This window comes from Convolutriloba macropyga, chromosome 4 (assembly GCF_964194025.1).
Source record: "Convolutriloba macropyga chromosome 4, txConMacr16.3, whole genome shotgun sequence".
Lineage (NCBI taxonomy): Eukaryota > Metazoa > Xenacoelomorpha > Acoela > Convolutidae > Convolutriloba > Convolutriloba macropyga.
Window position 1 is genome coordinate 24,143,196 of NC_134471.1, and position 26,052 is coordinate 24,169,247.

The 26,052-nt window shown below is 35.9% G+C and overlaps 3 protein-coding genes across 6 annotated transcripts in view; all 3 read left to right on the forward strand.

Annotated features, from left to right (window-relative positions):
* Window positions 1–229: 229 nt before the first annotated feature.
* LOC142337530 (oligoribonuclease-like) lies at window positions 230–2,446 on the forward strand. The gene is made up of 2 exons (XM_075386824.1): window positions 230–673; window positions 1,804–2,446. The coding sequence occupies exons 1-2, from the start codon at window positions 295–297 to the stop codon at window positions 2,241–2,243; spliced, it is 819 nt and encodes a 272-aa protein (XP_075242939.1). The 5' UTR covers window positions 230–294; the 3' UTR covers window positions 2,244–2,446.
* Window positions 2,447–2,500: 54 nt separating this feature from the next.
* LOC142337529 (uncharacterized) lies at window positions 2,501–17,432 on the forward strand. Of its 3 annotated transcripts, none has more exons than XM_075386823.1 (5): window positions 2,524–3,060; window positions 8,640–8,811; window positions 12,145–12,373; window positions 15,612–15,795; window positions 17,025–17,432. In XM_075386823.1, exons 1-5 carry the CDS (start codon window positions 2,794–2,796, stop codon window positions 17,283–17,285), a joined length of 1,113 nt encoding a protein of 370 aa, XP_075242938.1. In that variant the 5' UTR covers window positions 2,524–2,793; the 3' UTR covers window positions 17,286–17,432. The 3 variants fall into 3 exon arrangements, with proteins under 3 accessions (XP_075242936.1, XP_075242938.1, XP_075242935.1); XM_075386820.1 differs by lacking the exons at window positions 2,524–3,060; window positions 15,612–15,795; window positions 17,025–17,432 and adding exons at window positions 3,067–4,311; window positions 7,831–8,017; window positions 12,692–12,954; XM_075386821.1 differs by lacking the exons at window positions 15,612–15,795; window positions 17,025–17,432 and adding an exon at window positions 12,692–12,954 and having other exon boundaries at window positions 2,501–3,060.
* A 238-nt stretch (window positions 17,433–17,670) lies between these two features.
* Window positions 17,671–26,052, forward strand: part of LOC142337531 (sorting nexin-29-like) — a 43,953-nt gene continuing 35,571 nt past the window's right edge. The window contains exons 1-4 of one of the 2 annotated variants that reach the window (XR_012758951.1): window positions 17,671–18,322; window positions 22,736–22,862; window positions 23,443–23,687; window positions 24,012–24,163. Coding sequence is in view for 1 of the 2 variants with exons in the window: in XM_075386825.1 (XP_075242940.1) it covers window positions 17,750–18,322; window positions 22,736–22,862; window positions 23,443–23,687; window positions 24,012–24,163 (1,097 nt within the window). In the remaining variant the exon portion in view is untranslated. The remainder of the gene's footprint in view (window positions 18,323–22,735; window positions 22,863–23,442; window positions 23,688–24,011; window positions 24,164–26,052) is intronic. The other variant, XM_075386825.1, reaches the window with a different exon arrangement.

Consider the following 26,052-nt stretch of genomic DNA (forward strand, 5'->3'; position numbering starts at 1 on the left):
CGAAACGATTTATCGATTTGTGAACTATTTAATGCTCCCTTGGTCGTTGCAATTAAGAATCCTGTGAAGTAGAATTTTGTAATTGCTCTTTTTAAACCTGATTCTTCGTACTTCTAATATCTAGTTGAGTCAAATTCTTGGCGTTTTTCTCCTTGGCGTTTATTGAGGAAGCCGTCGTTTCTTTCATTACATCTGTTTTTAGCCGAGATCAGCTGTCAACTGAAAATCATTTGTCCAATATTCATGTATCCTCTTTTTTAGATGGCCAATGCTTAGTCTTCATTACTTTTGACTATGCTCAGAAATGCTCTAATATCACAGATAGAACGTTTTTCGCCAACTTTGAACACGTTGCTCAGAAACCAATCTCTTAGTTTCATAGCAGATCGCTTTGAGAGCTATATCCTATCCATCCCAACAGCTTCGGGTTTTCTGCGCTCAAGAAATTGTAACTATTGCCGCTCTTACACCGAAAGTTTTGACAAATTAAGGTATCGGAGGAGATTTAGCACAGAAACGAGCTCAGTGACTGAAAAGAAGTCGAGAATGCCGAAACAGCAGAAGAGAAGTAAGTGCCACCATGAGAACATTTTGTGGGTGGACATGGAGATGACTGGTTTGGATCCAAACAAAGACTACATTATGGAAATAGCGTGTATCGTCACTACCGATGGTGAGTTATTGTTTAAAATAACAACTGATGCCAAAATTTTAAAATCGAGGTAATTTAGCTCTCTATGCTGGTCAGCGATTCCTAGGAATAATTGAATAACAGAGAATTGTTTTGATAATTGTTTGGACCGGACATTAGTAAGCATTGATTTGAATTGTTCTGTTCTGTAATTAACATGAAAAAAAAAATAAAACCTTTTTTGGAAAAGACTGACTGATTGCGATCCGGTTCCGTTTTGTATTGTACAAAATGACGATTAGACCGAACCTAGCCTTGCAAAAGTTTCGGAGATTAGATTTAATTCATTGACTGAACTCATAACAAGAACGAAAACTAAAAGAACGCGACTGAAGAGGCTATTTCTTCTATTTTACTTTTGGTTTGTCTTTTTGCATCCAAAAAACGAAGCAGCTTTCGAATCAGAATTCTGCTCTAAGTTTGCATCAAACCAACCGTTCTCCTCATAACGTTCAAAAACATATTTTGTCAGACTTCTCTTAGTTTTATTTAGAAGGAAGTATTATCCTCTGATCAGAAAATTGCAGGGAAAAATCAAGGAAATAATCTTGAAAGTAGGATATTGAGGTCATGTTTATTGAGTTACGCCTAAGAAATTAATCTTTGGCAATAAAAATTTTGTCTTTTTATTGCAAGTTATTCCGGCAATAAATGTACTATAAAATATAGATCAATATTTCTATTTCGGTTTTGAAAAGGAATAAAACATTACCGAAAATTATTAGTGATCTATATTTAATCGGTCTCCTCAGTTTTTTAAAATCACTATCTATAATTGATCCCAGGAGCAGTAATGCAGATTAAGACACTGTTGTTCCAAACGTGACTGCTCAGTAAACCCAAAGTTGTTGAATAAATTTCAAAAAATCATTCTCGAAAAAATCGATGGCCTAGCCATGTGCCGATAGCCAATTCATTGTGTGACCAGGCAGCCAATTCGACTCCATATCTTAGGGTTGATTTGACGTCCTAATTTTGAGAAAATGCACGAGTCTTTTGGGAGTTTTTTTTGGGGGTTTTGTATATTAGCTGTCACGCTTTCAAATGTTTTGTTTTGCACATAGCCTGCTCAAAAATTCATAGTGCTTTTCAAGTTGTAATTTGTATTGCAGAGCTCGAGATACTGGACGAAATGGAAACAATAGTTCTGCATCAACCAAAAGAGATTTTAGACAACATGAACGAATGGTGTGTCACGCAACACGGTCTCTCGGGTCTTACTCAAAAGTCACTAGAAAGCACTGTTACCCTCGAAGAGGCCGAGCAACGGGTTGTTGACTTTGTGTCTCTTTATTGTCCTCCAAACAAATGTCCAGTTGCTGGAAATTCAGTCGGTACGGACGTTGCCTTCTTGCGCGCTCAAATGCCAAAATTAGCGCAAGTTTTGCATTACCGAATCATTGATGTCAGTTCGATTAAAGAGTTGTGCAGGCGGTGGTACCCTAGCGTGTTTTCTCGAGCTCCTAAGAAAAAATTGACTCACAGAGCGCTTGATGATATCAGAGAGAGTATTAATGAACTGGTTTATTATAGAGCGAATGTATTTAAATGATTTTCATATTTTGTGGCAAAACTGATTTGATCTTAATATTTGTAATTGTGTACTTTGATACTCTTTTCTAGTCAAAACGTATTGAGATCTTCTAGAAATGCTTCTCTAGCAAACGTATCGTCTTCTAGAAATGCTTCTCTAGCCGTCAATCTAAATGCTATGTGTTCGTGTGCTCCTGAAATCAGAATTAAACAATGAAGTCGTGTGCTCTTTTTTAATAGACGCAGAGTGATAGCTGGGACGATTCTCTTAGTTTTTTCCACCCACAGAATTTGAATCGGATTGATGCACTGACGTGAAGTCGAGTATTGGAGAGGTGGTAATTTTATTGGAACAAATTTTGAAGCAGGAAATGAATGGCTTGAAAAAACTTGTGGTTTAAGTGTTGAAAACTGGTAAGTGGAGCGAAAAGAGAGTGGTTTTTGTTCAAGCCCCTTTTTCGAGAGAACGCAAAATTGGTGTTGAAAAATTTTCCATGAGCGAGCAAAATTTTTATTACATATTTTAAGATATATTGATAAACAAATTGACATTGTTTCAGGTATCAAAAATGTGTGCTTCTGTTTTGAGTGTTAAAGATGCGGAAGTTAGCAAAGCAACGTTAGCAGAGCCACCGGGAGCCCAAATTGATGGAATTAGATCTGGCGAAACGGGCGTTGTAATCGAGGAAACTGGTAAAGGAGAAGCTGAGCTGGAACCAGGAGGGGGAGGCAAAAAGAAAGGAAAGAAGGCCAAGAAAGGAGGAAAAGGGGCGAAAGGTAAAGGGAAGAAAGGAAAGAAGAAGAAACCCAAATTGACTTTGGCCGAACGACGACAGGTTGTTACTATAAGTTCAATTTCCGAGTTTTCTAGCTCTAAAGATTGCCCTGTTAGATCAACTGTTTACCGCTCGCCTCTCTCTTGACCTGCTCATTATCGTTAATCCTTGCTGATCCCACTAAAAAATGCAAGGATAAATTTTGACAAGATTCGAGGACTGAAGTTTTTTTGAACCTCTTAGTAGAGACTAAATCATTGTACTTTGAGGGCTGCTTTTTTAGTTGAGATTTTCAGAAATTTGATTTGAGGGCGAATGTTTGTCTTCTGTATATGCTTTTTGCCAGTTTCAGCAGTTTTTTCTCGCTTTCGGAACAACTGGTAGCAAAACAGCTCTGCTTTTCTGAAGTCTGCTTTATTTGAAAAGCTTTTCGTAAAAAACCATTATCCTACCTTGTATAGTGTTTACTAGTTATTGTACTTATTGTGATATGAGAAGTTTGTCGCTGTAAAAGCAAAAAAACTCAATGATAGTTTCAAAGTTTGGGGTTTTAATTACCCCTTCAGTATCGGTACAATTTTGTATGTTAGTTCTGTGGCTATGTTGATGCGGTTACCGTCATTAGTTTCACTGCAAAAGTTTGCCTTCCGTCTTGTTTCGAACTTCGGTGAAAATAGCGCCATTTTTAACCTGATGACTGAACCGATTTTTTAGTTTCCTATCTATTCAGTCCGTTTGCAATTTTGGAGGCAGTTTCAAAAAGGTGGTTGAACAATAGTCGATTCATTGTATTTTGTCATTTTAAACACAGTTTTTACCTTTATTACCGCAAATTATTGTCCGATTTGCTTGATTGGGTTTTACTATTTACTTTTTCCTATTCTGTATTATACAAGATTAGCATCAATTTGAACTGAAACCTTTCACGGCAGCTGGTCTTTTCATAAAATCAAAAAACACCTGTTAATTAGATTACTTTTCGTCACTTCTTTCGCAATTGATATATTCCGGCGTTCAACAGAGCTAAATTTTCTCCAAAATGTTCTCAACTAATCGACTAACAAGACAAACTCAAACTGATATGGATGATTTTACGAAAGATCTTGACTTCACTCCTATTATTATACAAGATGAAGACGATGATAAGCCTCCAAATGATGACGTCAGTGCAGATCTTGCGAACCGGGATAATAATATTGATTTTTCGTTCTTAGATGCAACGATCAACAAAGGCAATGTTGCGTCGGCGTATTTGGATACCTCGATCGACATTTCAACTGGACGAAGAAGTAGTGGCGAACTCCCGTCAACGTTTGCATTTTTAAAAATCAAAGATTTTAACAAAATATATTTAAGGGGGTGAAATACAATATAGAGCATTTATTTCACTGTTCTTGAATAAAGTTGGAAGCATTTTTAAATGAGAAGTGCCGAAATGGTGAGTGCGACGAAATTAATTTCATGTTTTCATATGACTCGAGTCTTATTGGCCTTTTTTTTAAAGCCACGTCATCTTCTCTGTGGGCTATTTTGTTTTTGATTTCGCTCCTTTTGTTGTTGATGCACAATGTAAAAGTGTCTTTTTTAATGCACAATTTTTGCTTGACCGTTCTTTCGATTTCAATTTTTTGATTTATTTATTCACGTTTGACTTATGCGCTGACCTAAATTGCTCTTATTCAGAAATTAAGTCTGTTGCTAAAATAAAAGCGACTCTAAGTTAAGGTAGTGTAAGGCCCTGGTAGAGATTGGATAATGCTTGAGTCAACTACGCCGAAGGTTGGGGGATCGAATCATTCCTTTGTCGGAATTTGCACCCATGAAAATTATCTAGTTTAGAGAAGCCTGAGATCAAATGCACGCAACGCCTGTTTATCGAGAGGAAGTTTTCCGATATTTGTCAGTTGATGTTTTTTAAACTACGTGTCTGTTTACCTAATTTGCCACTTAATCAAAATTTTGCATGCATTGTTTTCGACTTCTCTCGGCCAGTTTCCTTCTTCGCTTACTCTGCTTTAAGCATCTGTTGATCAGCAAAGCCATTTGAATTAAACGGAGTCGATGTCAAGAGAAAAATCGAAATCAGAAACGGGGGAATTTTAGAGCCCAGTTTTGGTTTGGAAGTCCAATTATTAGCGTTTTTTAACCAGGTGTGTCGTTTATCCTCTCCATAAGAAATAACAGTAAGTCTTATTACCAAAAATAACACGGTGATGATTTTGGTAGAACGAATCAATTTGCTTTTTGCCTGTTTCGATCGCAATCAGAGTCATGGAAATTAACTGCAGCTCTTAGGCGGCACTCTGCTGGGTTGGGTATGATCGTAATCTGATCGTTCGTGTAACAGTGAAACATGTCGTAAATGTTAGTCCCGCACGTGAGAGCAAGAGTTTGGGTTAATCTGCTGAGCTAGTCAAAAACAAAGAAAAGAGTGCTTTTTGATCAAATTATGTTCTGAGGAGAGCGAGAAGAATTTTTGTCTGAGCGAGAAGCTTTATTGTTTACCTTTTCGAGTAGCGTTGTTTTGATTTCAATACTAGTTTATAGGCTCTTTACGTTTTGTGAAGCCTTTAAATATCAATTATACTCATCTTCCTTCAATATTCCTCTTCTTCAATGAGATATTAAAAATAAAGCCAAATTTAGCGAATTAGTATAAAAAAATTTTAGTTATAAAACTACCTTCCGAATTTTTTGGGGGTAAATATTAAGTTTTTAATATAGCTGTAAGCTGAGCGAAGCTATATTGCGGTGCTCTTGGTTTTTTACAATTCAAAGAATTTGAATTGTATTGGGGCGCTGTCTTTTCTTTAAGATCTGTTCACACATTTTCATGATTTTTGAAGTCAAATTGGAGTAGTGATTTTGGTCACGCCGAAACAGGAAGTGGAGCGAAGAAGCGATTGGTTTTGTGGCGTGAAAATTTTTCGCTCTAAATTTAAAGTAGAGTGATTGAACGGTGTTTGAACAAAAATTCGCTTTCTCGCTAGTGGTTTTTTGTTCACATGCGGCAATTTTACTTTGATTTTTACAGTGTTTTCGATTTTTGGATAGGATTTTTTCGAAATGGTTTTCCCAATCCATTCATATCCCGTTCTTGGTCTAGTTTTCTGTTTAGTCAATGAAAATTCTTTGTGTGTCAGGACTTGTCCTGTTATGTTTTTTTGTTACGTCGTCTGACGCTCTTTTTTCGTTTTACATTTGTTCACACAGCAAAATTGAAAAAGTCAAATTTTCTGAATTACTTCTTCCTCTCACTAACGGCATTTGCGCGCGTGAAGTCATTTCTCACTCGCTTTAGCAAAAGTTTTTAGGTTATTTTCGTGATTAGTTTTATCATACGTGACTTACCTCACTCAATACAATGACTTTTGCACTTTAAAAGTTAAGTTTAGTTTGAATTTGTTTAAGGTCAAAGGAACTCACTTGTGCAGTAAAGGTCCCTAATAAGGGGCTTCTGCGCAATGAATTTTAACAAGCTTTATTATCGCTGAATGTTTTTTACCTAGTTTTTTTGAGCGGCGTCGATTTTTTTTTTTCAATTAGATCTGTATCTGTTTCTATCTCTTATATGACACGCAGGTCTATTCTTTCGCAGCTATTCTGGCAATCTGCCCGCTATGTTTTTGTGTCAAATTAAACATTCAATTTGTGAACTCATTGAGGTTATTGATACGCCAATTATGATTAGCATTTTTGTTAAGATGACCTAAAATTTATATATGTTTTTAATATTCTGTCATTTACTGATTCTTAAGACATCATTTGCAAGACCATAAGTTTTTCTGACATGGTACATACTGAGTTCTGAACAATATTGTAAAAGCAATTTCATTCGGAAAGTTTGAAACTTTTCAAAGGTATCCAAGGCCATAACTATTGCCATAGAAAAGTGAAAAACAAAAGTTTCGCGCCTAATCGATAAAACATCCTCGTCAAATACTGCGATTTTATAATGAGTTATGAGCTGCAGAATTTTTTTACAAATTGAAGTTAACGTCGTTTTAATGCTTTAAATTCTACTCTGCTTTATTAATTGCTCTTCAACGAAGTGCATAGCAATTATTGTAAACGAGTTGGTCTTTTTTCGCTTGACCTTATTTGCGCTTTTCTTCTAGAACATTCTTTGACTTCTCAGGTAATTTTTTCACGCTTTCGTTCTTCATTTTTGAGTGATCTCTATTGCTCTCACTCCGAAGAAAAGCTTGTTGCTAAAATAAAATTGATTGCAGCATAGCAGCAAGAATGGCCTGATAGCGGAGTGGGCAGTGCTTCTGGTGAGGGGTTGGGAGGTCCATGGTTCGAATCCCGGCGCGGTGAACAGTTTTTGCAGCCATAAAGAAAAATTGATCTATCCTTCAGCCCCTGCATCGCCTGTCGTTCGAGAGCAGTTCTTCCGACTTTAGTCGGTTTTTGTTTAAACATTTAGAGGCAATTTAAGAGAACTCTTGGTTTCTAATGTATAGTAGGTAATTCAAGGTTTGAATTCGTCATCTTGGCCACTTGTCGTATTTGGCGATTGATCTTAAATTAATCTCATTAACAATTTCAAATAACAAAACCAAATAGTGGCAGTTAACTGCTAAGATTAAAATGGAAATTGAATGGACAAAAATGGGAGTCTTCGTTGTACGAAACCCTTTTTTGATGCTATCCCCCCATTAAATCGAGCTACATCAATTTGTTCCAGAATATTTGCTCTTTTGAATTATTAGGCTTGAATAATTAATATGGTCTTTTTGCCAGCCACAAGAGTAGAAGAGTCTTGCAATGTTAGGAACTTAATATTTGAGTATTTGTCGATATGTGCTATTGGTTTTTAAAAATTAGCAGCCGACCGCAGCAATTATCACTCACGCCTCAACTGAGCGAAGCAGAAACAGTTCTGAGTATGAACCAAGCACACATTGAGTTACTCGAAAGAGACTCGGAAGATTTTAAGAAGAAATTGTTACATGCAGAAAGTATGTACTTACGCAAACAGCGTTTTTTAGCCTTCAAACAGCGCATAAAAAAGGTATGTATTGCCATATTCGGATCTTTCCCATTTCACCTTGAAAATGAGAACAATAATGCAAATAAGTCTTGAGTATCACTTTTATTCATTTCAAAATTGCCATAGTTTGGATCACGGCATGCAGTAAATACTGTAACGGTAATCAATACAGAAAGTGAGTGTAATTTTTATATAGATTTTTCAAACCGCGATAATTATATTTCGGGTGAAGCAGAAATGGTTCCGAATTCTTTGTTCATATTGGTGCTATTTTGGTGTCTTCAGTTTGCAATCATTTCATTTCAGCTTTTCTTTGATCATGAAACACGTACTCTGACCAGCGATGAATGATTTAGACCCGATGCTGTGCTTGAGTGAAAATATTCTTTTGCATGATGCTTACTGCCTGCGTCTTCCGTTGTCGTTGAGATTATGAAAAACATTGTATTGGGCTGCGAGTAGAGAGCAACGATCATTGTAGAGTTATGTTGTCATTGAAGATCCATTATTATAACTTAAAAACGTCTGAAATGCAACAATGTGCGGTCTCCAAACCGCAATTAATACATTCTATCAAGAATGGTAACTTTCGTTGATTGGTAGTGTTCCTTGTGATAGATAATGGTAGAACTGGTTTTTACAGCTTAAAATGGAGAAAAAGATTACAAGCTTCAAGTCGAACAGGGCGGAGTTCCTCTCATTTGTGGAAAGAATAAATCACTGGAGAGAACGTCATTTCTCAGAGGTGATGGAACAGTGTCGCAAAGCGGACAAGGACTCATCAGGATCATTAGAATACGACACTGTCAAATTAAGTTAGTGATAAGTTTTAACCTTTATATCGCTCTAGTCGTTCGTTTCTCCAAAATGTTCATCTAAGTCTTTTTCAGCGCACCAAAAGTCACCCCAAAAGTTTCGTTTTGCTTGATCAAATTCACGATCTTTCAATTTTTGGCAGCTAAGCTTATTGAAAATCGGAAGTGTGCTGAATGAATTTTGTTCTAAATATTCATTACTCGATTTGAGTGACAATTAAGCAATTCATGACGCCAACGCTCCTTAGGTCGTCACACTGGATTTGGATTGAGTTTGACCCCAGTTATAAACCAGGAGGCTCGGTAATGTGCGGTTCGCACATAAAGTTCCTCATTTCGCACAGCGAAATGAGGAAGATTAAAAAAATTAACATATCGTTCACCAGACTACTAAATGAATAAAACGGTCTACCTTAGAGGGCCAGTGAGACCTGTCACTAATATGACGGTCAACAGAAAAGATGGCCAAAACTCAATGTCCATTTTTTTTAAAAACCGTTAATAACCAAATCATAATGGCGTCAGAGAAATCTTATACTAACGAAGATTAACCTGTATTGCATTAGAGAAAATATAGGACTTTTACCCAATGCGACTTGATGACAAGTCGACAAGTAATGAGCAAAAGGGCAACCTTTAATAAAACGTTGCTTTTTGAAAAGAATTAATGTCAAACTGATTAAAAACATCATGCATCAACTGGAATCATCGAGAGATTTATTTATTCCTACATAGAGAGTAAGTGAGATCTTTCATTATCCAGGATATGTCATACGACTACAAAAAGAACATACGATAAATACAGGCAAAAAGAAAAAATTCAAAATTTGCACAAAAACGGTGTCACAGACAACTAAACATTAAGTTGTTCACTACGGACATTTACAATTTTTGATTGCGTTGTTTTTTAATTGGTCAGAGGACCTCCCATTATTGTGATACCGTGGAAAGAAGACAAACCTATAAAAATGGGGGAGTAGACAAAATCAGTAATATTTTATTAAAACCCGTTGTACCAGTACAAAGACCATTTGAGGAAAACAAAATTTGTTGTAAAGAGCAGTTTTTAATTCAATGGATAAGGGATGTGACTTGTCTAAAGAGATACTAAGCTACAATTCAACAGAAATAAGATTGCGAAAGCTCAGAAATCCGTTGTCTTTTATAAAAACTAATTTTTTCAAAGTTCATGGCCAACATAAGCTTTCGACTTAGAGTAGACAGTTGATTTTGCTACTTTTTTGAAAGCTAATTTCACCTGTTTTTAGTGAGACTGAATCATAAGATTAGAAAGTAACGTTAAATACAAGCAGAACAAAAATTTCTCAAACAACTTTACAAAACCACATTGTTGAGGCCTTTAAACCGCGGGAAAAATTAATCTTTACGTACGCCTCCTTTGAACATCATAAAGTCTTTTTGTAAATTGACTATCTCAAATTGACAATAAAGAACCACAAAATTTCAAAAAAAAATATAAAATTCACAAAGTTCTTTGGAAACAAATTGTCTAATCCCTAAAGACGTTATTCAAAACGTTTAATCGACAGAATAATTATTATTTGGTGTAACGAATAAATAATTTAGATCTCTCAACATTGACGCTAAATTGTGAAAGTGATACAAAATTGTAAAATGCAAAAAAAAGATGAAAATCAGAACAAAAAGGGAGAAGTTGAAGAATACTTTTACTTTTTTTGAAAAATAATTTGAAGGCCAGTATAAGCATTAGCTATATACTGATATCAGTTATTAAGTTCTTATACATATCTATACCTATAGTTGGCCTTTGAGACCCAGTATTTTGTATACAACAAAAGCTAACAAATAATACGGGACAAAAAATTTTAAAAAATTACCAGTTTCTTCAAGAGAACGTTGTCGCAGCCCTTAAAACCAAGAATTATGAAAACAATAATTATTTCCAATTGCAAACTTTGCAAAGCTTTTTTAAGTTACTTTCTTAAGTAATGTGACAATTAACAAAAAGAGCAGCTAAAATAGTCAATTATTCACAAAAATCACAAATTTTTGTATGAAAACTCGTAGTACGAAAACCAAGAAGCAGATATATTTTTTTAAAAATTTAGTCATAAAGTTTAGTTAATGTTATGTGAAAAATTTGACCTGTATTTACTAAGAATAAACTAAAAGTGGGCAGAAATAAGGATGTCATTGAGACGTCGGAAAGCATTCAAATGCATTGCAGAGTTTTATCACCTACACCTCGTTTAGAAGCCATTTGGATCTTTGATTGGTTCGAATTAGTAATCAGACTGCAAAAGAAAAACAATTGAAATCAAAACACAAGAATTCAGTTGAAGTTCACTAAAACTCTTAATCAAAGCCATAAAAACCATTAAGTTCTCTGAAAACATTCTATATCTATATTTGGCCTCACTTTGACATAAAAGAAGCTGTCATTAATGGAGCCTTGAATTGAAAAATTTTGTCAGTAATCAACTTCAAAACAATAAGCAAATTATTTTTGGAAAAAGTCAGCACCAACATAAAAATTAAGTTAGTTTTCCCATAAGAATCCATGATGATATTAAACATATCCCTGATTTTGGCGAACGTTCAACAAATCGCCTAAGTTTTTCAATTTGTTGCGATTTAGACCAATTGTTCAGTCAAATTATTTTAAAAGTAAAAAGACATACATTTTGTTTAATTATCGAGTTAAATTTGAAAAAAAACCGCAAAATTTAATTCCAGAAGAAGTCCTTTTATAGGGCACCAGATTTCAACTAGGTCTCTTTTGGAGTTTACGGAGATTGTGTTAGCGGTTTCTAGGTCTCCAATTTCGGCAAACTCAAACAAAGTGGACAAAAAACATATTTAGTGCAATTTTTGTTGGAACATGTCTGAATTTTGAAAATGTTTAAAACTTTTTTGCCAAAAAAATCTCCAATCAAACAATTCAGCAACGCTCTTCTATCTCTTACGGTAATACTTAACGGTAAAATAACACTCTGCCGTTAAAAATTTTAAGTTAATTTAAATTGTATTAGCGAATTTGAGGCAAATTTTAGCAAAAGTTACGGAAATATAAATAAAGTTTGTGAATAAAAACTCTCAAATATTCACAAAACTTTAAACCTCGATATATCCCTTTAAGAAACGAAATTCGAAAAATCTTTTAAATTCCATATTCTAGGATGCAGTGTTTTTTAATGATACCACTCACAAATCTTGACGATGAATATATCGATCGGCCAAAATTGACTGAACAAAAAAACCCATTATAGTATATAGTTCCTCCCACCTCTAAAGTGGGAGTCGTAACGAATAGTTGACTTGTCGCCTGTATTTTGGAACTGGTATATTTAGTATTGATTGATCTCGACATACCATGCAACACTCTGGAACTGGAGATAGTATGTCGGTTGGTTGACACCGGCGATGACGCAGACACTTGCGACCTCCCATCTGGTTACATTGACTATGAGGATTTTGCACAACCTATTGTTGCTGTTCTGCCATCTCAAGAAGTACAGGACTTAACATCGTTCAAGACCTTGTCAGACAAGACCTTCTATCAGCACACTCTGTATCCGAGGTAATTGGGGAATTTTGTTGAAATTCGTGTTTATGACAAGTTGGCTAATGTTAGAGGTTTTTGTGTCCTCAGTCGAAACTCTAATCGGGCCTATATAAGTTTCTAGAGGTGTGATTTTTCTCCAATTTTGTACTTCAAATCGTTCCCTGAAAATTGATGGAAGTCGAAATTTAGTAATCATAGCTGTATTGAAAATTGTTACGTAAAGTTTAAAAGTTTGAATTGGCCTTGGAACCTGAAGCCCTTATTTCAGTGGTAAGAAATACGGTTACTGCAGCGCTTCTTTTGTCTTTAAGAAGTTATTGAAAAACTTTTAAGGTATGTTACTCTTCACCTTCGATTCCTCCTCTTTCGGGACACGCCGAAGTGTGCCAGTCACGTGACTGTCAACACAACAGATGACGTCACTCTAGACGTAGTGGCCACAGAAATAAAACTGAGAGCTAGACTGCCGAACTACATAATTGAGTTTTACTCAGAAGAGGACAGAGATACAATGCCTGTAAGAAATGTACAATTAGCTGCTACTTTTTCTGCAAATGCTGTTATTTAAGGGCTCTCATTTTTATGATGCCAACAGCCACAAAAGCATAGTTGCTTTTTTTGACCCACAGTACTTGCGTGAGATGAGAATGGTCTTTGTATCGGTTATTAACTCGCATTATTCTAGTTTTGTTTGAAAGGACAATGAGACTTCGCTTCATGCTTGTTTTCATGCGTCCATATTTTTTTCAATTGTTTCAGGTACAAGATAATGTGAGAAAAATTCGGTTGAAAAGTTTGTTCCTCGTGATGTACGTTCACGTTCCCTCCCAAAATTTGGTGCTTTATTGCATTTTTCTCCTACAAAATCGAAAGTTCTCAAAAAGTAGTTTCTTTGAATCCGTTTAAATTGCGCAAGTGGTCAATGAAAACCATTGGAAGGGTAAGCAAGTTATATTCATCTAACGTCTGAACTCTACCCGCCCTTCGGTTCGGTTATGGGACTAGAAAGACTAAGAAATTCAAAATTAAATAAATTCATGTCTTACAGGTAGCCTAGAGTTAGATTTCAGCCATTCGAAAGAAACTGCAGATAACCTTATTTTTGGGTTATATCCCAAAATATCCTCCATAGGTCATTCAACTTATTTTTGATGAAAGTTATTGAAAATGAATTCGATTTGAACGTACTTGATTGATCAATAAATAATTGCCTTTATATAATTTGGAAAGGTTTAGCTGATGGTAATTGAATTTGCCTTCAGTGCATTTCTAACCTCTACTCGCATCGCAATTTTTGGGTATTTCATGCGAAGAGTTTTGATGACAACATGCCCACACTAAGATGGGAAGACAAATTAAATAAAAGCTTTTTATAACCCCATACGGTGCACGAAATTTGACCTGTATTTACTAAGAACAAGCTAAAAGTGGGCAGAAATAAGATTTAAAAAATGACAAGTTCAAAAAATTACTGAAGTTTTCTGAAAACAAGGATGTCATTGAGACGTCGGAAAGCATTCAAATGCATTGCAGAGTTTTATCACCTACACCTCGTTTAGAAGCCATTTGGATCTTTGATTGGTTCGAATTAGTAATCAGACTGCAAAAGAAAAACAATTGAAATCAAAACACAAGAATTCAGTTGAAGTTCACTAAAACTCTTAATCAAAGCCATAAAAACCATTAAGTTCTCTGAAAACATTCTATATCTATATTTGGCCTCACTTTGACATAAAAGAAGCTGTCATTAATGGAGCCATGAATTGAAAAATTTTGTCAGTAATCAACTTCAAAAAAACAATAAGCAAATTATTTTTGGAAAAAGTCAGCACCAACATAAAAATTAAGTTAGTTTTCCCATAAGAATCCATGATGATATTAAACATATCCCTGATTTTGGCGCACGTTCAACAAATCGCCTAAGTTTTTCAATTTGTTGCGAATTAGACCAATTGTTCAGTGAAATTATTTTAAAAGTAAAAAGACATACATTTTGTTTAATTGTCAAGTTAAATTTGAAAAAACCGTGAAATTTAATTCCAGAAGTCCTTTTATAGGGCACCAGATTTCAACTAGGTCTCTTTTGGAGTTTACGGAGATTGTGTTAGCGGTTTCTAGGTCTCCAATTTCGGCAAACTCAAACAAAGTGGACAAAAAAACATATTTAGTGCAATTTTTGTTGAAACATGTCTGAATTTTGAAAATGTTTAAAACTCTTTTGCCAAAAAAATCTCCAATCAAACAATTCAGCAACGCTCCTCTATCTCTTACGGTAATACTTAACGGTAAAATAACACTCTGCCGTTAAAAATAGTAACTTAATTTAGATTGTATTAGCAAATTTGAGGCAAATTTTAGCAAAAGTTACGGAAATATAATTAAAGTTTGTGAATAAAAACTCTCAAATATTCACAAAACTTTAAACCTCGATATATCCCTGTAAGAAACGAAATTCGAAAAATCTTTTAAATTCCATATTCTAGGATGCAGTGTTTTTTAATGATACCACTCACAAATCTTGACGATGAATATATCGATCGGCCAAAATTGACTGAACAAAAAAACCCATTATAGTATATAGTTCCTCCCACCTCTAAAGTGGGAGTCGTAACGAATAGTTGATTTGTCGCCTGTATTTTGGAACTGGTATATTTAGTATTGATTGATCTCGACATACCATGCAACACTCTGGAACTGGAGATAGTATGTCGGTTGGTTGACACCGGCGATGACGCAGACACTTGCGACCTCCCATCTGGTTACATTGACTATGAGGATTTTGCACAACCTATTGTTGCTGTTCTGCCATCTCAAGAAGTACAGGACTTAACATCGTTCAAGACCTTGTCAGACAAGACTTTCTATCAGCACACTCTGTATCCGAGGTAATTGGGGAATTTTAAAATTTGTTTTAAATCAAAAAAGGCCTTGATAGTTTAAATGCTCTTTGTTGAAATTCGTGCTTATGACAAGTTGGCTAATGTTAGAGGTTTTTGTGTCCTCAGTCGAAACTCTTATCGGGCCTATAAGAGTTTCTAGAGGTGTGATTTTTCTCCAATTTTGTACTTCAAATCGTTCCCTGAAAATTGATGGAAGTCGAAATTTAGTAATCATAGCTGTATTTAAAATTGTTACGTAAAGTTTAAAAGTTTGAATTGGCCTTGGAACCTGAAGCCCTTATTTCAGTGGTAAGAAATACGGTTACTGCAGCGCTTCTTTTGTCTTTAAGAAGTTATCGAAAAACTATTTTAAGGTATGTTACTCTTCACCTTCGATTCCTCCTCTTTCGGGACACTCCGAAGTGTGCCAGTCACGTGACTGTCAACACAACAGATGACGTCACTCTAGACGTAGTGGCCACAGAAGTGAGACGGAGAGCTAGACTGCCAAACTACAGAATTGAGTTTTACTCAGAAGAGGACAGAGATACAATGCCTGTAAGAAATGTACAATTAGCTGCTACTTTTACTGCAAATGCTGTTATTTAAGGGCTCTCATTTTATGATGCCAACAGCCACAAAAGCATAGTTGCTTTTTTTGACCCACAGTACTTGCGTGACATGAGAATGATCTTTATGTCGGTTATTAACTCGCAGTATGCTAGTTTTGTTTGAAAGGACAATGAGACTTCGCTTCACGCTTGTTTTCATGCGTCCATATTTTTTCGATTGTTTCAGGTACAAGATAATGTGAGAAAAATTCGGTTGAAAAGTTTGTTCCTCGTGATGTACATTCACGTTCCCTCCCAAAATTTGGTGCTTTATGGCATTTTTCTCCTACAAAATCGAAAGTTCTCAAAAAGTAGTTTCTTTGAGTCCGTTTAAATTGCGCAAGTGGTCAATGAAAACCATTGGAAGGGTAAGCAAGTTATATTCATCTAACGTCTGAACTCTACCCGCCCTTCGGTTCGGTTATGGGACTAGAAAGACTAAGAAATTCAAAATTAAATGAATTCATGTCTTACAGGTAGCCTAGAGTTAGATTTCAGCCATTCGAAAGAAACTGCAGATAGCCTTATTTTTGGGTTATATCCCAAAATATCCTCCATAGGTCATTCAACTTATTTTTGATGAAAGTCTTTGAAAATGAATTCGATTTGAACGTACTGGATTGAACAATAAATAACTGCCTTTATATAATTTGGAAAGGTTTACCTGATGGTAATTGAATTTGCCTTCAGTGCATTTCTAACCTCTACTCGCATCGCAATTTTGGGTATTTCATGCGAAGAAGAGTTTTGATGACAACATGCCCACACTAAGATGGGAAGGCAAATTAAATAAAGGCTTTTTGGCTTTTTATAACCCCATACGGTGCACAAAATATTTGTTTTCATTAGCTTGTGAAAACAAATTACTAAGCATTTGTGGCAGTGACTTGTTTTATTTCCAGGAAAATAAATGAGATCTATTTCACAACGGAAAAATAAATAGAATGTTTTGGAATAAAAAGCAATACCATATAGAGATAATTGGTGTAACTCAATTTTGAACTCGGCTTGGTTTGCGAACGATATCGCGTTTTGTTGCACAGGAATGGGTATATAATGTATATAAATATATTGTAGCTCTTTTTCCTTTCCGGGCCGCCGTAATTGTTTTTTATGGTTTATATTACTTCGTTTATCATTTGATTCGGATGAATGAACGTTTTCTTTCTTGCTTAGACGGATTCCTCAGAAACAATTTTTTTCTCAAAAGACAAAGATGCTGCCACACCTCCCCCACTGCAATACAACCTTTCCCTCCGTGACTTGGGCTTAGAAGGAGCTGACCAACAGCACAATTCTGAAGAGTACATAGTGTACTACGATTACAAAGTGGACAATTATCATACATCCTTATTGGACGAGGCATTGCTCATGTCGGAAGTGAGAGGACATGTTGTAAATAAAAGTAGTCACAGTCTTACGTCACAAGGGAGATGAAAATTTATTTCAAGTCGGTTAATTAGATTGTAGTAAAGTTAACTTAGATATTTCTTGGCAATAATTTGTAAATATGTTGATATTTGTAATTATTGTTGGATATTCGCATCGAGTAAATAAAAATTCTGAACGATAATGTTTTGCGCAGTGGTTTTTTTGGACCGATTGGTAGTCTGAATTGAGGAAGTATCTTAAAAAGGAGAACGATAATGCAAATAGGTCAGTTCAGTAAGTAATAATTTGTCAATAATCATCAAAATTATCAATAGTTATAATACTATCCTTACAGGGCTGCTATCTATTAAATAATTGCAAGAATCTATCGTCGCCTTACTCGCTGTTTCGATTGGAAAGTACACTTTTCCAGAGGAACCGAACTTATCTTGAACTAACGAAACCTTTGCATATTAATTTCAGTTGTAATAATGTAGGAGTTTCACTTATATTCATAATTAACATTACTAATGGCGACAACTGTCGATTCTAATGACATCAGCAGAAGCCCACTTTCTACCTCACCTTCGAACAGTTACGACTGCCACGAACAGGAACGTGAAAAGATCTACAGCAATGTAGTTGACGCAGTCAAGCAATGTCAGGACACGTTTGGAGGCAAGTCTCAACTTGCAACCGATACAGACACGGCAGTATCTATTCTGCTCTTGAGGTTCGAACGAATATTTCAACATGGTTTGAAACAGAAACTCACAAAAGCTGTAATTGATGGTGCTTTTCGACAACTGACTGAATTGAGTGGTTTCAATCTGAACCACATGAAACCTGAACTGGGTGAAGATGTTGTTTTTTGGAGTTTTGTTAAAAATTTTCTGAACAAAGATGAGTTATCTAGATTTATGGATCTCAAGAATGTGACCTCGGATTTTGCACGTGGAAGGGCATGGTTACGCGCTGCGTTGAATGAACACAATTTGGACCGGACAGTTTTGATGATATTGGCTGATCCACAACTTGCCAGGCAGTTTTATGAGCCTTATGCATTTCTGTTGGACACAGAGAAAGCAGCTAGCCTACCTCAGGTTTAAATTCAATGTCAACCTTTATTTCGATTGAAATTTTTGTCTGCAAAGGGGAAAAATTGTTCGCTTTATTTCTGTAATCCCTATTTTATTGAGAATTTTTATTAGCTGGGAAAATAGTCTGAGCTTTTCCGACACGAGAAACATTCGTTCTTTGAATCATTATTGAGCATTAAGCCTTTTGGTGACTCTAGCATGTAAGCCTTCCTAATTATGTTCTGTCAAGGGCGAAGTTTTTGTTTAGACAACTGTTTTTCACAACTTAATATAATCCAAAGAAACTTTACTCAATTTGGAAACAAAGCTTACGCTGTCCAAGAGACATGTCTTGTCTGACAACCACATAAAGTAAAAATTTATTGTTCTGAGAAACGAATTTTGTAGTAGTAACATGGTTGCTGAAAATATTGCCATTTTAAGAGCTCACAAAGCTTTAGATACTACTCAAAAGGATGCGACTTGACCATTTGAGTTTTTTTTATGTGTGTTTTTTTAATTCGCGTTCTGCTTATTGATGAAAATTTTGTGTAAAACCATTTGCTGGAGTTCTTTTTGGCCAAGTCTTTGAAATTCAAAAAGTTTGCAGATAGGAATAGGTTAGTAAAACTTTCCATATAAACTTTTTTGTTTCTGTTTAATTGCTGTCAAACGTTTGTAGCAGTTATATTAGTCTTGTGGTCTTTGTAAGTGATTTTTCGCTTAACCGATTTTTCGTCTGACCCATTTGACTTTTCGTCCTCAAAAAAGGGATAAAGAGGCAGAGGGCATTAAATAGCCGAGCAGCTCTCTTAGAGCCTTTCGCCTTACTGGCCTCTAAGTATGCGATTCACTAATACTGTTTTGAGGAGCATATTTCAAGGCGTGAAGGGCGGTTCTTAGTCTTAAAAGTTTGGCCTCCTCTATCACCCCCTCCCCAAACGGCCCGGGCACCCTCCTCCAATGCGGTGGTTTGGACCCCCTCTAGTCCAGCTCTCCCACAGCCCTAACCCCACCACGTGACCCCCCACTCCGCGCGCATTACTTGATCCCCAGCTGGATACTACCGAATCCCACCGCTTGTCAGTAGTTTGAGAACCATTCGCCCGACGCCAGTCGGTTATGTTTATTACGGTTTGTTGTTTCTCGTTACAAATTGTTCGAAATGGGTTCTTAATGCAATAATATACATATTAGTGACAAGTGAAGAATTAAAACTGCCCTTTTTAAAATGTGATTGGATGTCGACAAATTTTGTGACACAAATATCTGTCAGATCGAAATTATTAACTGAATCATCAAAACAGTGTTTTCATCAAATTGTTTTAATCAAAAACAGCACGTAATAAGCTTCTTTAGTCCACTTTGATTAAATTTGCCGGAAGTACACCCCCAAACAACACTAATACCATCTTCTTAGACTCAAAGGGGGGCTATTCCTACTTCAACTTCTGTTGAGAGTGCTCTGTAATTAGAACTTTGCCGTTTTTTGCTAACTTGTTGACTATCAAAAACGCAGAATTTATTTTTTGATGTTTTAACTAACAAATTATCTATATTTATAACAATAATAAATTTAAGTGTTCCTAATGGACGATAATCATTAGCAGGGCTAGTTTTGAATCAATCTTGGACTGTTACAATCCAAAAAGAGTTCGGATTTGAATCAGTCCGTCTTTTAAAAAAAATGATTTTTTTTGTATTAATTAAAGAACAGAACATATCAAATCAAAGCTCAGGATTGATAGGTACAATTAGCTTCCTCAGCAGCTCCAAGCTAATGCGTTCAGTTTTTTACTTGAAAGCTTATGGTTGTTTTGACTTTTAAAAATATTTGATTGGATAATGGCTTAATGAACTTTTCAATTTTTTTTTCTTAATTTGGTGATTTTGTAGCTTAATGTCAGCAAAGAAAGAATGCTTCTCCTTTTTACTGATTTAAAATCATTACTGCTTTTTTAAACCTTAAGTTATTGTTTTCGGGCTTTGATACTACTGGATTTTAGATTTTTTTATTTTTATATATTTACCAGTTTTTCACGTTTTCTAGTTTTGTCAAATTGTCACATTATTGACGGTTCTCATATCTCATTATTGGCCTTCAAAATAAAGCAAAATTGAACATATTAAAATTCTGAAAGATATAATTTATAGTTTTAACGGCTTCGACACTCTTGAAGAGTTTAATTGAGTTTTTTAATCTTGTCTTTAACTGTTGTTTTTTCTTTCTTTTTAGTCGTATGAAATTTCCTGTATAATGACAGGTTTCATTGACTTTTCAAGGAAGAATAGATAGCCGATATTCTGATATTAGTAGATAGCTAATGGCTTTCATGACTTTGAAATCAATTGTTTTCCAAAATAAAAAAAACTCAAGTTCGCAATTTTGTTCTTTTTTTTGTTTTTGTTACCTAGTCTCTTTAATTTCAGGTCAAATATGGCCGTATTGGTGGTAAAGGAAGGTGTCAAAAGGAATTGGTGTCACAAAATCGTTATGACCGTACTGGCTTCGACACCGGTTTTTCACAAAGAAAAGTAATTTAATTTCAGTTTTGTCATAATTGTTTGTAGACGCAAGACATATTCTGGATAAATGCAGGTCCCAGGGGCTTCTTTTGGACGAATAAGCGCACTTTTTTAATTATTTCATTTTGTAATTAATGGCTTTCATGACTTTGGAAGTAATTTTGTTTCGAAAAAAATCAGAAGTTTTACTTTTGTCCTTTCTTTTTTGTCTACTTGTTAAATAGTCTCCTTAATGAAAGGCCACATCCTACTTTATCGGCGTCTGAATAAGGCGCAATCGAACGTATTTTGAGGACCAACATACGGCTTTACGGCTTCGACAGCTTTTTCTGGCAAGTTTAATTGAATTTTTGTTTGTGGTCTTTTTGTTGGTCTTTAGACGCATTGAAAAAGGAATAAGGACAGGTCTTAATGCCCTTCTATAGAAGCATTGGTAATCGTAAACATTTGAGATATTTTACTTGATTTCTAATGGTTTTCAATTTTTTGAAATTAATTGTTTAAAAGAATAAGCGAATTTACTTTTTACTGGTTTTGTTCTTTTTCTCTAATTGTTATCAACGTTTTTATGGACTGGTCCCATATGTTTTCTGGTGATTTTTAAGTTATTTTGTTTGGTTTCAGTTTTATCTGACGGTATGTTGATGTTGTTATTAAGTTTTGTTTTTTAAAACAGACATAAAGCTTTTGATGTAATTAATGTTTGTTGTTGTTCGATTTTGCTGTTCGTCTTCAATCGCTTTATATTGGCATATCTCATCAATCTAGTGCATCTTTTTTTTTCTCCACTGAGTTATTTGCTTTGGAGGCTATCTTTTCGTTCATACATTATTTTTTTGATAAATACTTGGGTTTTTTGGGGAATCCCAAAAATAATTTATGGGTTTTTCTATCTGTTCCTCATTTGGTAGACAATTATGCCAAAATTGTGGATGAGCGGGGTCGGAACCTTATGTGCGATCGCACAATACCGAGCCTCCTTTTTTGATCAAGTTGAGACCTGCTATTAAAAATGAAAAAAATATATTCATTAATAGCCGCCCTCATCTTCTTAGCCGGCTATTAAGCGCTCCTATTTTTTTTACTTCGTCGAACTTTTTTTCGCTTTACCCATTTTGCCGCTTTTTCGACATTTTGCGTAAAATCTTTTTGACTTCTCTAGGCTAGTTTCACTCTTCTGTCATTCTGCTCAAAGTGCTTTTAAACAGCAGCTGCTAAGCAAAACAATTCAAAATGAAGAGAGTCAGTATAAAAAAATCAAAGTCAGAATGTTAGAAACGGGATAAACCCATAAAGCCCATTTTTAGATGCCCGGTTCTTGAACTTTGTTCTCATAAGTTTTAGTTACTATCTATAATGCTTATTGGTATTGATACTAGACCCTGTAGCTTCTCACTGAGAGACAGGAGTATGTTCAATTACGAAATGACATCAAAATAAATCGCACTTAAAAATGTTTTAATACAAAAATCAATTTTTGTTGATATTTTCTTTTCTTTCAATCCCAATAGAGTTATGGGAATCAACGGCGGCTATTTTCCGGCAATCTGCCTGGTATGTTTTTTTATTTAATTAATAATCTGTTATCTGTCAGTAACGTTTGAAAGACTGTTTTTAAGTAAATTTATGTCAAAGGCTTTCTTTTCAGTGTTGCAATGTTGCGCTCGAGTACACTTTAGAACATAGGCTCAACTTTATATGCGGACGTACATAATCGATCCCCCTCTTTGTTTTTGTTTTGTTACAATGTACCGTAAATTTCATCGAGTGTAGTGAAGGATAATTAGGGAAATTTTTATGAATAAGTGGGATTTTTAAAAATCGAGACCAAAAAATTTGCTTGAAATCACAAAATTTAGGTATTTTGACTATTTAAGTACATCAATAAATTGATTTAGTAAATTGATTTAGGTCATCTCAAGTCTTCGCAACATCTATTTTGCACTGAAAATCGATAGTTCTGAATTGGAGCTCGGCAAGAAAATGGCGACATCCTCTGACGTCACAACTTCTGGTCCTCATCAACTGGACCCTATTGGTTAGTCGTTATATCTATAGATCGATTCAAAAACTTTTCCGGTGCTTTATGCCGCAAGGTATTTAAAATTTTGAGGTATCAAATGTAAACATTGAAATCATCATTTTTAATTAGATAACTTATCAATTTCGAGCTGGTGTCTGTGTTGTTTTGGGGTGATGTCACAAATCGATCCCCGTGATCGTTTTTCCTGTGGCAAAAAAGCCAACATATGGTGAAGCTTACGTCAAAACATATGACGTCAGAATTTGCGTCAGCAATAACCATGATCATATAATTGGTAGTACTGTTTTATGATTACTTGAAGGTATTGGAATACTAATGGATATCTTGCTTCTCTGTGTATTAGATACAAAGCAAGAAGCTGTCGTTCAACTTGTGTATATAAAAAGGAGCGTCACCTGGAGGTGTTTTTATCTTCCAATAGGTCAATTACAAAAGAGTATGTAAAATGTTTAGATTCATCGCCTTCTGATTAATTCTGTTTAGCTACAAAATTTCTCATAAATGCATACAAGTGAGCGCCAAATGCTCAGCTGATCAAATAATAACAAAATAGTGAAAGTAAAATGATATTTAGAAAGTGGTCGAATACCTTCACGCCAGGAAGCTCTGCTGCTCCGATCCGATTCGACAAGTAGCTCTGAAAGGAAGACACCAAAAAGGCGCCATAAAAAGAGCAGCAGGAAGTTGGCTAAGATTGAAGAAATGAGTCGACTTAAGGACGGGGGAAGTTTGTTCGCATCTGCCCTTGCTTCGGGAGCATCCTCAGCTGGTCATAACAATGTCTCAGGAATCACGTCATCATCTCTATCCTCTAATGAGGTTAAATGGGTTGTTTTTTGGATCCATTCTTGATTGATACAATTATACTATATATATGCGGGGCAACTTTATTAATAGTCGGAACTGTTTACTCTCCCATTGTTGGACTGTGCACAACATTTTCCATGTATGCACATTGTAATAGCTAATCCAGACATTTTGTGCTATGTAACTATTATTAGTTCAAGAGTTGCATTAAGTTGTTCATACGTGGTTATGAAGACAAAAGTTTCAGTTCCCAATTGTGTTAAACAATTTTGTAATATCAAGATTAAACATTTGGTTGAAACGAAACCATTGAGAGATCAAAATTTGCTGTTGTAGGTTTTCGACCCATCTGACATGACTGCTCTACAGCATCAGTTAGAGAGTGGCTCTTCCTCGGCTGCACCTCCGGACCTCATTCCCATATTTGAGAAACTGGACATCAACTATCCCGCAAGCCTCCTCAGATCTGGCCATTCGCGTGAACACAGGTCCGTACCACCCGAATTCACTTTGGACTCTTGTAGTCAAAATTCCTGAGTCTATGGCCTAATTGTTGTGATAATCTTATTAAACAGTTTCAGAGATTTGGGATAAGACTGTGGTCAATAAACTGCCCAATTAAAGAATTTTGGATAAAACTTATTTTGCATCAAACAAGAGATGTCCAAATCTGTCTCAAGTCTAGGCGCAGTCAGACAGTTTGAATGAGAAAAGCATCCTGACTAAAAATTTCCGATATGTGAAAGACAGATCAACGAGCTCATGATAAGCTAGCACCCAAATCGGAAAGCAGCAAAGCCAACAAGTCAAAACTCTAGGCGGCTATCCCAAGCGCAGTGATACAAGTTGTAGTGCAGTTCAAGATCGAACTATAAACAAAATCTAGGATAGGTTATTAAGAAGAACGTTGTAATGTCGCACCGATATCTCCAGCTGAAGTTAGATAAAGAAGGAAGATAAAGAACAGAATGACAGTGAGGATACTGTACTGGACAAGGGCTAAGTGATCATCAAGAAATTGATTGAAGGTCTAATTGACGAATGCACACAGACTGTTAGAGTAGAAAGTGGTGAGCGTGCGATCTTCTTTCGGTCTGCTAGAATTGTCAAATCAGAGTCTCAGTATCAAGAGGTTTCTGAAAAAAAAACACCCACAACATTAATTTGAAGAAATCTCAACTGTACGAGGGAATTGTCTCTCAAAGATGAAGAAAGTTTCTCGAGTGGAGTCAGCTGGAACGTGGAAGAGAAACGTATTTAATGTACAGAATGTTTTGTCTCAATTGAATTTTAGCGCAACAAAATGTTTTTTCTACACTCTAAAATTTTCAATTGCTCTTAAACGAAGTTTGTAGCTATTATATTAGTCCTGTGGTCTTTTTACGACTGGAAGAGAATTGGTATCACAAGTTTTTGTTTAGCTCAATCAAGTTCCTTCATGATTTGATTTTTGACTTTCGAACATTTCTGCTTATGAACATTGATTTCTGTTTCCAATTATTATACTTCAGCAGTAGCTTAGTTTGGAATGTTCAGTAGTTATGAACTACTGGTAATATGCATTGTAAAAAGGTCATTTTGAGAATTTTTCATCCCATTTAAGTCCTCCTACCTATCAAACCCGCCCACACCTCCCCACCATCTTCCTACCTCATCCCCACCCTCTCCCCGACCAACCTAACTCCTCCAAGCCCTACCCCCTGCATACCGATCACTGGGCAACTATTCAGCCACTGCTTACACCTCCCTCAACCACCAACATACCCCCACCAACCCCTCTCTTTACGTATCTACCCCCTCCTTCGGCCAACCTACCCCCTCCAAATACCTACCTCCTAACTTTCCTAACTAAAACTTGGTTGTTTCTTACTATATTGCTGTTCTTTGTTCTTTTTAATATTTCTGAAATAGGTAAGTTTTTTTGCACGAAAGGAGTCGTTTCTGGTATTCTGGTTTTTAATGCGATTTTTCTTTTGACCGAGTTTTCGTGTTACTCTTTAATATTTTCGTTCTCAAGAATGGAATATACAGGTAAAGCCCAGAGGTCATTACGACAGTGAGCAGTTCTCTTACAGCCTTGCTAGTCTGCTATCTAGCAAAAATGTTGAGGAGACAGTTTCATGTGTAGGGCGGTTCTTAGTCTTGAAAGTTTGCCCCCCATCAGTCAATCGGCCCCACCTACCCCCTCCCCCGGAAAACTCCCCTTTTCCTCCCTTCTCCATGTGGCAGTTTGAACCCCCTCTCGTCCAGCCCTCCCAGCCTCACCCCCTCCATCGCTTGACTCCCCTTTCGCCATGCTAGCCTCCCTAAGCCCCCTCTGGCTACTACCTAAGCCAACCGCTCGCCGTTCGTATGAGAGCATTTCGGGCAAAGTTAG